The following is a 15916-nucleotide window of genomic DNA, read 5'->3' on the forward strand; positions in this document are numbered from 1 at the left end:
AAGCTCATGTTAATTAGATAATTTAGTATTCCTCCCCAATGCTCAGAAAAGAGCACCCAAAATAAAAAAAAAACTGTCTTACGGTTGCAAAAAAGAACAGCAGCCGGTGTTGGAAGAGAGGATTTCCCATGAGTCTCTCATGGTTCTTTCTGCAGAATCTGCTGATTTTGATTGCTTTTGGAAGCAAAAGGAAACCCATGCAAGCCCTTAAGCTGGCCCTGAGAAACAGCAGTCCCAAGAGAAAGCACCAGTTGACATCTTTAAAAAAATAATAATAACAATAAAAACTCCCAACATGAAAACACACATTGGTGTGTATTTCCTTCACCTAAATGTAAGCATCCAAGTGAAAAATAAAAATAAAGTTTAAAAATGTTTATATTTAGGCCCCAGCAAATACATGCCAGTGTGTGCTGCACTTTGGGTTTTACCAGGTGCACGTGCACAGGAGCCAAGCACTCCTTTTGCTGAGCTCCCTAATGCTCAATGCTAATGAGCATGCCTATATTTGCATCTCATTAGTGTTGGGCATCACGGCGTTCTGCGCTGTTCCAGCAGTATTTTTGTGGCATTATTCAGAACTGGGCAGGAGTTTTTTTTGAGCATCAGGTACTGAATAGGCTTCCTCTCTTACACTAGCAGGCTTTGTAAAAGAAGCCCTAAATGATTTGGTAGATATGAAAAATAAAATACAGCTTTAAAGAAGTTTATGGTTGACCTAGGCAAGTCTGTGATGACGAGGATGAGAACGGCTTTCTTGGTTTTACAATCAACCACATACTTCTGAAACGTAAGATACAATCAAAGCCACTAACCTGTTTGCATAGGCAGTAGACCTCGGTTCCCTTCCTTTTTTTTTTTCTTTTTCGTTTGTTGCGATTGCTGCTTTTATTGGTACCGAAAAGCTAGATTGTGTACACTTCATGAACTTCACAAGAAAATGCAGTAAAAAAAAAACCAAGTAATAACAAAAGTCGAGTCTTCTTTATTCATAGTTCGAGGGGCGATGAACATACGGCCGTTGCTGGGAATAAAAGGCAGAATTTCTACTTCCCGCCCTTGAGTGTTGACCTGTGGGCAAGGAGCTGGTCAATACACTACCTCCCTCCGGGTCCAGCAAGGGGGTGTTTAAATACTTTTGTGCTGTTTGGGGGGGGGGCGGGGAAGCCGCCTACCTACATCAGCGACTCCTCCGGATATTGTGACGTCACAGTTACGGCGCGCCGCAACAGAGGGAGTTCCCTGTTTTTTGTGAGATCACCGGTTCCCACCTTCCTCTTTCAATATCCGTTCTTTTCTTTGAACACGAGATGTTAACACGTTCCTGAAAGTCAGGAAAGCAGATTCGTTAGCCACAGGTTCAAATTAAAAGCTTGTGTAGCTATCTTTGAATAAGGAATCGGTGTTTGTCACTTCCTGTAGGGAAAGAAACACTGCTGTTGGGGCTGCTGGCATGGAGGAAAAACTACATTATTAACAAAAACAACGAACCCACGTCACTCTCCGGTTAATGTAAATGCACTGCAGTACCCCCCAGAACAATTGCAAGGTTTTAATTTGTGGAGTATGGTACCCCTCCCCCAGCCAAAAACCTTCCAGAAGGTTTTAAGGTGGTCTCTATTACAGACAAGAGCTGTTTATTGGTTGATGACACAGAGATGCCGTTCTATTGCTACAATCTACCTCTAAATGTGCTGGATTTCAGTCTCGAAAAATCCGATTTTTTTTCAATAATCGTCTGGTTTTAAACATAATGTATTGCAAATCTGCCCAACTCTTTATTGTTCCTTGGGCTATATCCTTTCGTAAGCGTCAGAAGAACAGTCTATCCTAGTACCCCCCACCCCTTCCCGTTTAAGACATCCCACTTGGCGGTAATATCCGTGCTCTCTAGCAATACTGATTAAAGAACTGCAAAAGCGTGAATATTTTTCTTGTTGAGTGGGGGGTAATATTTACTTCAGAGCGAAGCACCAGCTCAAAACATTATCCATTAAAACAACTTCTGGGTTCATATGTTTAAATGGAATTGAGAGACTTTATTTATTTATATATATATATATATATATATATATATTTTTTTTTTTTTTCACAGATAAAAATAACGCGCGACAGTCTGCTTGTGTAATTTTTTTTCCGTTCACGCACACCATCAAATAAACAATAAAATAAAAATAAACCGAGGCTACTTTAACCTAAAACTATTACAATACAACCAATTATTTAAAAAATAATAATAACGCACTTTTCTCACTATTGGTCGTTTAGACTGAGGTATGACTAGGTTACATTTCTTTTGAGTTATATCATCAATGCCTTTATTAATGACGCCTTTAAAATAACAAAGAAACCCTGTTTATGTGATTACTTATAAAAATAGATGTAGAAGTCATTCCTCTTAACTTGTCTGGAGGGGTGACCCCAGCACAAAGGGTTTCTAACAATCTAATTGCTGTTAAAGTGTGATTGCATTGCATGAACAGCTTTGGCCAGTAAATCATTGTGTATTTGTTTTTGAAATATATATATATAGAGAGAGAGTGTGTGTGTGTTTGAGAATCCCCAATATCGAGCCAATTCCTTCGCTCCAATGAATAGTGGTTTTTACTAATATATATATATAGGTAAAATAGACAAATTCAAAATTCGCAGCACTGGTCAGAGTCACGCGTCTCATCCCTGGCTGTGACCTGCTTCTGTAAAAAAATAAATAAATATATATATATATATAGAGAGAGAGAGAGAGACATAGTAGATGACGGCAGAAAAAGACCTGCACGGTCCATCCAGTCTGCCCATCAAGATAAACTCATATGTGCTATATAAAGGTACAATAAGGTTAGTGCCTCACATCCACTGGGAGCTAGGTAATCACGAACATTGCTATACTGGGGGGGGGGGGGGATCATTTTGGGTCGCGACCCTGATAGCACTGTGGCGCTTGAAGTTCTGTTCTACTGGGACAAATCCATTCCTGCGCATACAGCAACCAGCAGTGGAGGAGACCAACAAAACAAACAAACAAACAAAAAAAAAACCATATCAAAGGTGTTCAATAAACAGATATTGAGGTCTTTGCCGAGACCCGACACGGCTCGTGTTTCGGCCAAAGTGGCCTGCATTAGGCGTCTAGGTCTTTTTTTAGAAAATAGTTGTACCTACAAGACTTTTGAAGGTACAACTATTTTCTAAACGAGTCCTAGCTTCCTGATGCAGGCCACTTTGGCCGAAACACGAGCCGTGCCGAAGATCTCAGTGAACAGTTTATTGGACGCCATTGGTGTAAGGTCTGGGGTTTTAGTTATGTTTTTTTTTTGTCTCCTCCACTGTTGTGGTATATCCATGGAGGACAGTTCTTCTGTGTTTTTGCTTTTATTCTGCATCTGCACCATTTATAGAAAAAGACAAGAAAGATCTTCCAATGCTAACAAGACCAGAGACCAACAGGTAGAAAGCTATAGAAATTGTCCCAGTTGGATGCCACTGGCCCCATTGAATAGAATTATCGGGAGCATCTTGCTATGAACCCCAGGCGCTTTAGCGCAATGTCGATGAACATTAGCGGTGAATCTGCGCTTTAAAATCAGCAACATAAACTAGCATTATGGTATACAAAAATTAACCCCATTCGGAGACATTACCTGGTGACAGACATAATGCCGTTATTGCCACAAGTGGGGAAGGGGAAGTAATACTATTTTCCTGTAGCAATGAACACGTTTTCGTCTACATACACACCTACTTCAAATCCTTGCTCAAAGCCCATCTCTTCAATGTCGCCTTTGGCACCTGACCACTATTCAAGAAATCTAGACTGCTCAACTTGTCATTTCGTCCTTTAGATTGTAAGCTCCTTTGAGCAGGGACTGTCCTTGTTTGTTAAAATGTACAGCGCTGCGTAACCCTAGTAGCGCTATAGAAATGTCAAGTAGTAGTAGTCGGAGAATGTTTACCTTGGATGATCCGTGGAAAACTCATTCCGTTCCTCCGTCTTTCTCCGGTGAAAACGGGAACACCTTGTCAGGGAAGCTAAACACCAAGAGACCCATCTGAATTCATACCCCCCGCCTTGGTCCATATAGTAAAGTGCCATGGATTTGATATACACCTTTCTTTGGATTTTTTTTTCTGTCTGCAGTGGGTCACCTGCCTTTTTTTTTTTTGTACCTGGGGCATGGAGGTTTGAAGTAACTTGCCCAGAGTCACAAAGAGCTGTAGCGGGAATTGAACCCAGTTCCCCAGGTTCTCAGCCCACTCTATTAATCGTTAGATTACACCTCCACTCAACTGCACTATAAAAAGTCAGTTGCCTGCCACGCAAAATGAATGCACACTCATTTAAACTAAATAGAATTTAGTTTAGTGTCAGCGTGAAGGAAAATAAACGCGAAAAGTTGAAAGAAAAATAAAACAAATTAGGTAGGAGACTGTCATGCTCTTTAAAAGATATTACAGTCACTGCTTTAGAAATAAAAAGGCTATAAATAATATTAAAGATAATCTATTTTTGTAATAGTCACTTTACTTTTCCAAATCTTTCAAACACTGCTTGTATCTCCCTAAAAATGTAGTATCAGAAAAAATCAAGTTACGATTGTGTGTGGTGGGGTGAGTGGATGAAAACCAAGTAAGAGCCTGTACCCTAGTCATAAGCATGGAATAAAAATAAAATCGAAAGCTGTAGCAAAAAAAGAAAAAGCTCTATCAATGGCTAGTCTGGTGGGGGCCCTTCTCCCGATCCCTTGGTATACGTCTTCTTTCCCCCTCCCAAGGATTCTATTGCTCGCTCACCTCTTCCGCCACAGGGATCTGGCGCAAGTAGCGTAAAAAAACCGAAACGAAATCGAAAGAAGCAGTTATCTGTTTAGGTATATTAAAATCGTAATCAACCAGGACCTTCATATTTATGTGATATTTTTTCGCAATCAAGATACAGATCAGCTTACTATTTTAATAATATGAAATAAAAATTAAATATAATTAAAAATATGTGCATCTTAAAATGCAGTACCAGGCATTGGCATCTGCAAACGAATCTCTTATTATTCACCGCTGCTTTGTGGATTAATTTGGGGAGGTTTCTAAAACTTCCCGGCTAGTAGTTAAAATCTTTACCTTCCCCCAAACTTGAAAGGCTAATGTTTCCTAGCAGGAAATGAATGAGTCGGCAACATCCGACACCAGTGACCAGTCCAGTGACCCCAATTTTAATTCTGCTAAGCTTGGAAGCCTGGGAAACGTGAAGCCTGCTCGCAACGCCCCTTCCCTTTCCAATCCAGCCACTTAAGAAAAAAAAGCAAGCCCAGTCCAGTAGTGCAAAAAGCCATCGCGCTACCCATTGAGGATAATTCCTTTAGCAAGCTTTTCTCTTTGTCTTTGTTACAAGCATTACTGAGTCATCAGAATTGTGTAGAAAGCCTCTCTTTGCTATTCATGGAGCCAAACTTCTCGGAGACCACAACCAGGTAAAAACTACACACTGTTTTCTTACTTGAGCAGGGACTGTCCTTCTTTGTTAAACTGTACAGCGCTGCGTAACCCTAGTAGCGTTCTAGAAATGTTAAGTAGTAGTACTTGAGCCATTGCTTAAAAAAAAAAGTTATGTGACGTGCTAGGCAAAACGTTGATACTTGATCTTTAACAGATGCGCCCAAATCGTCAAAAATTGCAATGGTTACTACGTATAACTAAAAAAATGAAATATATATTTTTTCTTATGGCAGACTGATTTAGAAAAGTTTTTAAAACGTTTTCGCTAGTTTGAACGTATTACTCTTTACGTGGGACAGCTAGCTACATGTTGAAGTATCTAATAGGACCGCCCCATCCTCCTCCTCTTGCCTCACCCAGCCCACGGTTAGCTAACTTTCCTCTGCGAGCCAGGTTGGTATAGGAAGGTGGTCTCTAATAACCTATTGGCAAATTTATCGTTGAAAAGAAGGAAGGAATTTTCCGGACATATAGGCCAAATGTACAAAAGGGTTTCGTTAACTCAATTTAATGACTCCTTAAGTCGTGAATTATGTAAATATGTGTGTAAGTAGCTCTGTCTGTACAGATATATAGGCACACATATTCAACCGATGTCTTTGTGAAACAAGTAGGTGAAGGACAGGTACGGGCGCATTTTTCATTCAATCTTTTTTTTTGAGAAGGCAACTAGATGATTAATGGGATCTTTTAAATCAATAGGTCAGACGGGATGTCACCACCACTGTTAATTTTTTTTTCTAGGGTGAGGGGGTTAAGCATTTGTTGTCACCCGAGGAGCAAGCGAGATAGAGAACTACATTTTTTTAAAGTTTTTATCCACGGAGTGACCTGCGACCTAAAATGGGTCTGGAAAGGGCTAACTTAGCATTCCCACGGCGAAATCTCCGTATTTTGTATAAGTACAGGTGCGTGTTGTTTGAACGCGGAGCTCGGGAAAAGCAAAAAGCTGCTCGGTTTATGCCGTGAGTCAAATAATGCAATCTCCTTCTACCCCGAGAAAAATTTCTGGAAAAGCAGATGCGCGTTATCCTAAACACGTGTTTCTTTTTTTTTTTACAACCAGCTTGGCTTTTGCTGTCCCACCCGAAAGAGCTATAGCACAATATGGAGGATTAAGTAGAGGCCTGTGGAAATGCAGGTTGAAAGATATCCAAGCCCTGGGCTCTTCCTTTCACTACAGCTTTTTTTCTCCACTCTTCCACCCACCCTGCTCTTCTTTCTAGGACTGTGCGCCGCCTCCTAAAATGCGGGCTCTTCTTTAGGAAGTCATTAATCACTTCTCCTCCCCCGGAAAGGGTTGGCGGAGAAACCTGTGACATGCCCGTTAGTCCCCCTTCTCCTCCCCGCTGTGGGTGTTTGGTCGCCCACGATTTTGTAGTAAAATACTTATGGAAAGTGCACGCAGGAAGGTAGCCCAGGTACACATTCATGCTGAAATAATAAAGGTCTTGGAGCTTCTATTTCTGATGGAAAAATCAGCCAAAAAAATATCGTGTGTGTTTGAGATCTATAGATATATTTTGTCATTTAAAATAATTCTTATATACCGCACTATTTACAATGCCGAGGGGTGTATACGTAGTGATAGACTATAGCCATCAATTCAGTTTTATTTGCTTTGAAAGTATATATATATTTTTCTTTAAGGTACTATTTTTAGCACCTATATGTTAGTATTCTATGGATGTATATGTCAGGCTGTTATGTGTGATCACGTGTCTGTAGACTGCGTATGTAAAATAGGCGTGCTGTGCTCTGAAACGAAGTGTGCAAAACAAGCCTGAGCTACGTTTTTTTTTTTTAAAGGGAGGGGGTGGGTGAGGAGGTCTAATATTCATTCATAAATTATGGCTAGCATCCGCCTACGGAGAAAATGGCGATTGGCTCTCCGCTTCCTTTAGCCAGCCTCCTTCAAGGACCTAAAGTGAAATTAGTAGCAAGGAAGGCATGTAATTGACAAAGTCACGTGTGCAGAAGGGGGCCAGAGACCGAGAGAGAAGACAGGGAGAGAGAGGGAGAAAAAAACAACCCCTAAAAACAGGGGAGAGCACATGAGACCATGCGAACTAAATCTGTGATCGCTCAAAATCAGGGTGTGAGATTGATGCAGAGGATTCCTCCGATCAAAAGGCAAAGTTTTCATCTCGTCAGTTTGGAACAGAGGACCAGTGGGGAAACATGGCCGAAGGTTATTATTATTTTTTTTAAAGACTTTTTTCTTTTTATTTGATTTTATTTTTTAACTTGAGCAATGTATTACTATTGTTTTATATTTTTTAATCATATTTGCAGGAGTGGGGGAAGGAGCTTCCCCCCTCCCACGCAAACTCATTGTTACAGATCTCAAAATATGTTTTGTGACCGCCCACAGCGATTCAATAGCATTAAAAAGCTTCCAGTAGGCTATTGTTCTGGTGTGATTAAGCACAGTTTCGGCAGTGAGAGGCATCACCTGCCTCCCCCCCACCCCACTCTCTCAATCTTCTTTCCCTCCTTCTTCCCCAGCACCTTTCACTTTCTCCCTGTCTCCTTTTCTCTCTAGTCTGCACCTCTTCGCACTTAATGGAAAACATAGTCTAGAGAGTGCAGGTTGAACAAAATATCTTTGGATGGCTGAATGTGGAATAAACAAGTCGTTGTGCAACCCTGCCACTTTGCTTCCTTCCCCGCGCCTTTGCCCGGAGTCACTTTTCGATTCCTTTTTATAGTATATATTTTTTTTTGTTCCTTTGCTGCTGGGATTATAAACAAATGGGATCGGTGTTAAACCAGCAATATTCAAGTAAAGTATCTCACTTTTGATGGAGGGGAAGTGGCTGGAGCTTAACAGTATGATTCGAGCTCAACTGACTTTATTCATTTTTGGGAGGTGGGGGATGTTAATGAATTGTGTACAAACACTGCCCACTGGAAGGTTGCAGTTTGCTCTTTCTGGTTTGTTTGTTTTTTTTTTTTTTTTTAAAGCAGAGCATGGAGAGAATAATCGGAGCCTGATTTTGGATTTTTATTTTTTAATCCCTCTCAGGTGGTGGTGAGGAGCCCGAGAGGTTGCCCGAGGCTGAGGAGGAGAAGAAGGAGGAGGACCCGCAAGTCATGCGGGGCAGCGGTCACTGCAAGTGGTTTAATGTGCGCATGGGATTCGGCTTCATCTCGATGACCAGCCGGGAAGGGAACCCCCTGACCACCCCGATGGACGTTTTCGTGCACCAAGTAAGGTCACCTTTAACTTTTCTGTTAACGCAGTTTGAGAGAGTTAACTGGCAGGAAAAAGGCAAAAATGAGAGTTATCGGAGGGGGTGGGGGATCTGCGCTGCATCGTGACCCGCTCGTCAGTGGCCCGGACCTGGCTGGAGGGCACGTGGGTGTTATAAAAAGCGTCTATACAGCTTTCTTTTGCGCGTCCAGCGATTGAAAAAGCGCGAGGATTGTAACTATAATTTGTGTGTGACCACATAATACAACCTGGCCCATTTCGGTGTTGATATGTGATATCAGGCGACGGCGCATGTCCCGATCCCCGGACCGAGAGCCCGCTGTCCCTTTAAGGGCAGGGAACCGAAAGAAGCAAGTGGCCGGAGGCGGTTCGTGTTTATTTAGTTTCTGAAATGTGTCAGAAGATAACCTTGCAGTTTCACTTGAGAGCTGCTGGTTCTTCTGCTAGCCAGATGCTGTTTCGGGGCAGGGACTGCGCGTGGAAGCCAGTTGTACTTCTTGCCGATCAGGATTTTCGCTGCTTTAGGTTAAAATATAGAATTGACTACTTTCTTAGGACAAGAACCCTTTTTATCGGTCAGAAGCTGAGTGAGTGCGAGATCCGGGGTAGGGGACCCCTCTGATCATGTGCACACAATTTTATTTGGAAGCGTGGGTAGCTTTGTGGAAGGACACGGTTTTTCGGAATGTTAATCTCTGCTCCCCAGCTCTCCCTCGTGGCCTGTGACTTCAGATCTGAGGAAGCCCTGGAGGAAGGAGGGGGCTTATGCCTGTGTTTACGTTTTGTGTGTGTGCTTCCTTTCCCCTTTCAATGGGTCTGTATCCACCACCCAACAGGGTTCTGTGGCATTCCCCAGCCACCAGCTCCCCACTTCCCTATAAACATGGTAAAACTGTAAGGACCCTTGGCCACCATATGTTTTTTTTTTTGTGTGTGTGTGTGTTCTGACTTTGAGAGTGAAATGAGCTGGATCCTTTATCCTTTCCCCTGTGTTTATATTTTACAGCAGAGATCCAGTTACACAGACACAAAAACATCTGCCTTGATAAGGCTGCTGTCTCTTATGGTCCTCTTTATTTCCCCTTTGAACTTGCTTTAGGTCATAAAATTGTTTTTTTACCAGCTCATAAATTTGCTTTTATAGAGGAAAGAAGCCCCTGCACAGTGCCTTTTCTGTGTTTTAATTCTCCTGTGGCCATGGATGTTTTGTTTATTTATTTATTCATTGGGATTTATTAACTGCTTTTATGAACAGATTTCATCCAAGGTGGTGTACAAGGGCCGATTTACCATAAAACTTGCAATTTTGTTAACAACAATAGTAAAATGTCAAATTTAAACATAAATACAATAAGCATACCAATGAAACACCTAATAAACAATGCAATAGAACAGTAAAATAGCACAGATATGATGCTAATGCTTTTCTATGTAGCTGAGGGGCCAAGTGCAGATAAATAGATGAGATCATGATGGGTAGTACAAAGTCAATTGGGATAAATAGATTGGTAGGTGGACTCAAGGCAACATCTTAAACCAGTTCCTCATATCTTGTTGTAACTGCATAAAGTTACAGGGTGTGGAGTGAGTGTATAGTCAGTCAGGCTATGTATTAAAGGCTTGGGAGAAAAGCCAGGCTTCCACCTGCTTCCTGAAGTAGAGGTAGTCTTCAGTTAGACGTTGCCCTTCTGGGAGTAAATTTCAGAGTGTGGGAGCTACTCCTGAGAAGGCTCGCTGGTGGGTATCTCCTTGCACAATTTCTTTTCACGAGTGTACAGATAGTGATGCTCCTTGAGAGGACCTTAGAGGTCTCAAAAGTGTGTAGAAAGCTAATTTTATTATTTAAGTACTCTACAGCGGCTGTGGAAATGTATCTATAAACTAAATCTATATGTACTGTTTTTTTTTTTTTTGCAATATCATCAAGCGTGTCTACCAGCTAACAGTGAATATTCTGTAGCTATTATGTTTCAAGTGAATTCTGAAAAAGGCTTCAAAACTCCTGTAAGATAAAATTGATCTACATAACCTGGTATGTGTATAAAGATCAGCATAAGCTTTTACCTGGAACCAATATAAGTGGCAAACCATGAATTTCATTGTCATTGTGTAATTGAAAAAAAAAAAAGTGCTACAGTTTGGTGATGGTGATTTTCATTACAGAGAAGTGTAGGAAGGGACAGACAGGCTTTCAGACCCTTGGTGCGTGTAAATGAAAAGCCATGAATTCCGATCTTGGCATAGAAATTGTTTTGTAGATAAAAAGAAGGCTGAGTGGGTTACAAGCTGACTGGCAATATTTGTATTATTTTTTGTTTCAAGCATTGTAGCTTTAATATTGTAGAAAATTAATGCATTGTGAAGTAAAATGTGGTTTAGTAGTCTTTCTGCATTCTGTTTTAGTCCACAGATTTGGTTTTGTTTATAGTTGAAAAAACTTATATGAAAAAAATGTACTTACTATTGGCTTGTAAGTTATGAGCTGTGTGGAAAGAGAAGTTGCTGTAGACTTTTATTTGAAAATAGTCTTTTTTGTTTGTTTGTTTTCATCTTAGCAGGATTGCCAGCAGTTCATTTACACCTAGTGCTATCTTTATGCAAACTAGGAGTTACTTTTTTTTGTCTTAGATATAGAAAATGACAGATATTGTGATTTGTTAAAGCAGCTCTTGTGTGCTTTTTGTATAGTTCTGCTAGCTTAAAGGAAAAATATTGAAATACAGCCTACTGACCTAACATCCTCTCTGCTGACAAGCCCTTCCCCCTCCACCTTTTCTTTCTCATAACTACTATGGGGGAGGGGAGCCTCTCAGAATAGGGCACGGAAGACAACCTTTTAAGTGTAGCACAGGGCTCTTTAAGCCTGCGTCTTTTACAACACCTTTCCACTTGATGTAAGGCAGATATGGCAGACCTATGCATTAGTAATTTGAAAATAGGTGAAGGATTTGTACCCTTTCTAGTCATTTTCTTAATCACCCCTGCTTTCCTTCTTTCTGGTATCTCTGCCTCATGTTTACGTCTGCAGTGTTATAATTTAAGTATACAAAATTGCTAATTTATTTATCAAGTGCATATAACATGGATTTTGGGAGATCTACTTTGAGACCTGAAAAGCAGTGTAGGATATGTATTAATCTGTGTTTTTAATTTAATAAAGCTAACCTTAGAGCAGTTTCATTACTGAAGTGTGTGTGTTTTGGATGGACCCCTGTTGAGGATTTGTAAGTGGTAAATCCAGAATGTACATTTGCTCCTATTCGAGTGAATGAATCTCGACAGGGCCTGTCCATCATCTCTAGTTCTAAAATAGTGAGGGAATGAAAAGTTTGGCGGGGGAGGGATGAGCAGATTTCAGTCTGCAAACCTTTGGGATTTTTGTTTTTTTTTTTTTTCCCCTGCAGAAAGGGGTTTTAACCAGTATTTGTAAACTAGAGAGTAAATTGTGCGTTAGGGGCTGTTTTTACATTTTAGATACAATCTAGCAGCAAGTTACATGAAAAAGACATTGTGTAACTCCAAATCTTGCAGTTAGAGGCTAACAACCATGGAAGGCCCAGTTAGGATTTTTTTTGTTTTGTTTATTTGTAAGATGGAGAAAGGAGATGGTGTGTTTCATAGTGAAACAAGCTTTTTTTTTTTTTTTGGAACTTGAAGTATATTTTGAAATATTTTAAGAAAAACCTCATCACCATCCACTAACATATGTCTCTAATCATCAAACGATCAACAAAATTACATCTATAATCAACATCCCAATCCCTTCTCACAGATTACGCATTTGTGTTTATAAATTGTAGCAAAAACAAAAAGCTGCACCTATAAAAATATATATATATAATCATTAAAATCATGAATTGCTACTTATAGCTTTGCTTTAGTGTGTGTGTGTGTTTGTGAAAGATGCATTTGTGTGGCAGCCATGTGTATAGGAAACATCTTTGTTTCTATGGAAGTTACAGTATCTGGAAGAAGGAAGAGAGGAGGATGGAATGCTTTCCAGGTCTTGGATTTTGATTTTATTTTTCTCTTGTGGCTAGTCATGAATGAAAATTGCTGGTTTGTTTTTCATGCCACTAAAATAGAAGCAGCTATGAAAGTTTGTTTTCCGAGCTCACGGTTAATTTTGAAATACTACCCCATTGTGTATATATAAGCAATTCATTTGTTTTTGGATGGATGTGAGTATGTGTGTATTTTATTTGCGTTTTAAAGCAAGACAGAGCAGTTCATGTTTCTTTTGAACAATAATTAGTTTGCAAATACTTAGAGATTCTTTTTCAGCGATGTGCCATTCTCTAATGTGTGTCTTAGAAGCATTTTAATTCACTGCTTTATACCACATTGTAAGAATATGCTACAAGAAATAACAACATTTTTATGTGCTATAGTTGTTCAATAGCTTACTAATGTTTTAAAAATAATTCGTTCTTGACATTTCCTGGCAGTGTTACTGCTAGCTGATGGTTATTTGGACAGTACCTAGATGAGTTTGATATCAGGTTTGCTGGTTTTCTGATCTTGGCTTTTACTGTTTGTGGCTATTAATTCCAGTATCATTTTTCTTTCTGCTGTATTTTTGTTTTAATATATTGCATTGTTTTCACCGTTTTCCAGTGAAAGGTGTGTACAGAATTATCAAAAGTAACTCCCCTTTCCCCTGCTTTTATAGGTCTCTTTCCCAGAGTCCTCTCAGCTGTCATTGCTGCATTGTATAGCCCCCTCCCATAGAATTCTATAGAGAGCACTCTATAGAAATGCCCTTCCCAACCTCTTGGCACAGTGCAATAACAACTGATTTCCCTTATCATGCTGAATCTGCAGGCGAGCTTTAACCGCCCCCCCCCCCCCCCACACACACACACACACCACCAAGCAGAAGTATTTCTTCAATGATTAAACATGAAAGTGAATGAAAAAAATCTTGATATGCTTTGATTAATTAACCATTGTTCCTACAAAAATAAGTTATTGTCTGGAAGTTCATAAGTGTACCTGTCTTAAAATCCTTAAAAACAAGTCTTAACAGTTTTTTTTTAGACTTTTTTGAAGGTGTAAATCAATGGTAAGTTGGTTGATATAGTGTGTTTTGATTTTCAGAATGTGTTTTCACAAAGTCCCTCATGAGAGACTCCTTAGGAAATTGAAAAGTTATGGGGTAGGAGGCAAGTGTCCTTTCATGGATTAGGAACTGGCAAAAAAGAGGGGAGAGTAGGTCAGTTATTCTCATGGAAAAGAGGCACAAGTGGAGTGCCTCAGGAGGTCTGTTCTGGGGCCTGTGCTGTTTAATATACTTTTCCATAGTGACAGTCCAGACTGGTCAAGACACTTGGGTTATGTGCTCATACCATCAGATGGAGATTGAAAAAACTGAGAATTGTATAAGACCCCTATGCAGATCCCAGCCAGCATTTCTCACTCTCCCAGCAGATGAGTTTGGTAGGCCCGGGAAGTGGGGGGGGGGGGGGGGGGGGAGGGTCCCCAGGGTGGTGATGAGTTTTTGTTGGTATCCCTATTAGGGATTAAATAAGTAAATAACTAAATTAGAACTTTTACCATCCCTTTGCCTCTGCCAGTTGCTTTGGGGCTGCTGGTCTGCAGGGGCCACTTCTTTCCCTAGGGGTGCTACACCTACGAGCTGCAGACCCTCCTTTTCAAGTGGGCTAAGTGTGTGTCTCTTGGCTTCAGGTTCTGGAAGCCTTGAGCACTTGGTCCGCAGTGCAGCTGCTGAGCTTCAAAAAGAAAGTGCATCAACAGGCTGAGTTTTGCCTTATTGGACAGAAGCTCTCTTCTGAGCGGGCTGCTTATTCTTGGCCTTAGGGTGCATTGAGTCCAGCATCCTGTCTCTTGACAGTGATCAGTCCAGGTCACAAGTACCCAGTACATCTTAAAATGTACATCAATTTCTCATAGTTTTTGTTTTTAGGGATGAAATTTATGCATTTTTCCTCCACGAATTTGTCCACATCTCTTTAGAATCCCTCTATGTTAAATTGCCTTGACCACGTCCTTTGGCCGGAGATTCCACAGCTTAATTCCACTAACAGAGCAGATGAAAAGAGAGATCTTCTGTCCAATATGGCAAAACACAGCCTATTGCTGCAGCTGCATTTGTTTCTCTTTCTTTTCAAGCTCATCAATAGAAATCAAAATAAAACATGGAAAAGAAAATAAGATGATACCTTTTTTATTGGACATAATTTTTTTATTGGACATAACTTAATACATTTCTTGATTAGCTTTCGAAGGTTGCCCTTCTTCGTCAGATCGGAAATAAGCAAATGTGCTAGCTGACAGTGTATATAAGTGAAAACATTCAAGCATTACTATGACAGTCTGACAGGGTTGCACTGTGGACCGAACGCTCAAGGCTTCCAGAACCTGAAGCCAAGGCACACACACTTAGCCTTGGGGAAAGAAGTGGCCCCTGCAGACCAGCAACCCCAAAGCAACTGGCAGAGGCAAAGGGATGGTAAATGTTCTATGTAGTTATTTATTTATTTAATCCCTAATAGGAATACCAACAAAAACTCCTCATCACCCTGGGGAGCCCCCCCTCCCCTTCCCCGGGCCTACCAAACTGACTCAGCATGGCTTTTAATTCCGTTCTTATCCCCTCTTTAGCCTACAGTCCACAGGGGAAAAGGTTTGAGATGGCCACGTTTATATTGCACCCTCCTGCCCAATTAAGTATGTGCCAGATTTTCCAGACATGTCAGGGTTTTCAAGAGTATCATGAGTGCATAAGTATTGCCATACTGGGACAGACCAAAGGTCCATCAAGCCCAACATCCTGTTTCCAACAGTGGCCACTCCAGGTCACAAATACCTGACAAGATCCCAAAAAAGTACAAAACATATTTTATGCTTCCTATCCCAGAAATAAGCAGTAGATTTTCCCCAAGTTCATTTTAATAATGGTCTATGGACTTCTCCTTTAGGAAGCTGGCCAAATCTTTTTTTAAACCCCGCTAAGCTAACCACCTTTACCACATTCTCTGGCAACGAATTCCAGAGTTTAATTACACGTTGAGTGAAGAAAAAATTTCTCCAATTCGTTTTAGACAGTGAGGTTTTTGTTTGACTCTTGTGTTGTGTAAAATGGGCTCCATTAATTCTCCAGTGGGACTTAAGTGTGTGTGGTGTCTTTCCTATTCCTTCCTAGCTGGTTGTAATTGTCTTTCTTCCTTTGTATTGCATTTTGAAAGC

At 40.6% G+C, this 15916-nt stretch overlaps 1 protein-coding gene across 2 annotated transcripts in view; it reads left to right on the top strand.

The window, feature by feature from the left end:
• The first annotated feature begins 7502 nt into the window (after positions 1–7502).
• Positions 7503–15916, top strand: part of LIN28B (lin-28 homolog B) — a 175358-nt gene continuing 166944 nt past the window's right edge. Inside the window, exons 1-2 of one of the 2 annotated variants that reach the window (XM_030195661.1) lie at positions 7503–7681; positions 8519–8703. In XM_030195661.1, coding sequence (XP_030051521.1) covers positions 7672–7681; positions 8519–8703 — 195 coding nt within the window. In that variant the 5' untranslated portion in view covers positions 7503–7671. Of the gene's footprint in view, positions 7682–8230; positions 8276–8518; positions 8704–15916 lie in introns of those variants that run through there. The other variant, XR_003941373.1, reaches the window with a different exon arrangement.

This window comes from Microcaecilia unicolor, chromosome 3, assembly GCF_901765095.1.
Source record: "Microcaecilia unicolor chromosome 3, aMicUni1.1, whole genome shotgun sequence".
Classification (NCBI taxonomy): Eukaryota; Metazoa; Chordata; class Amphibia; order Gymnophiona; family Siphonopidae; genus Microcaecilia; species Microcaecilia unicolor.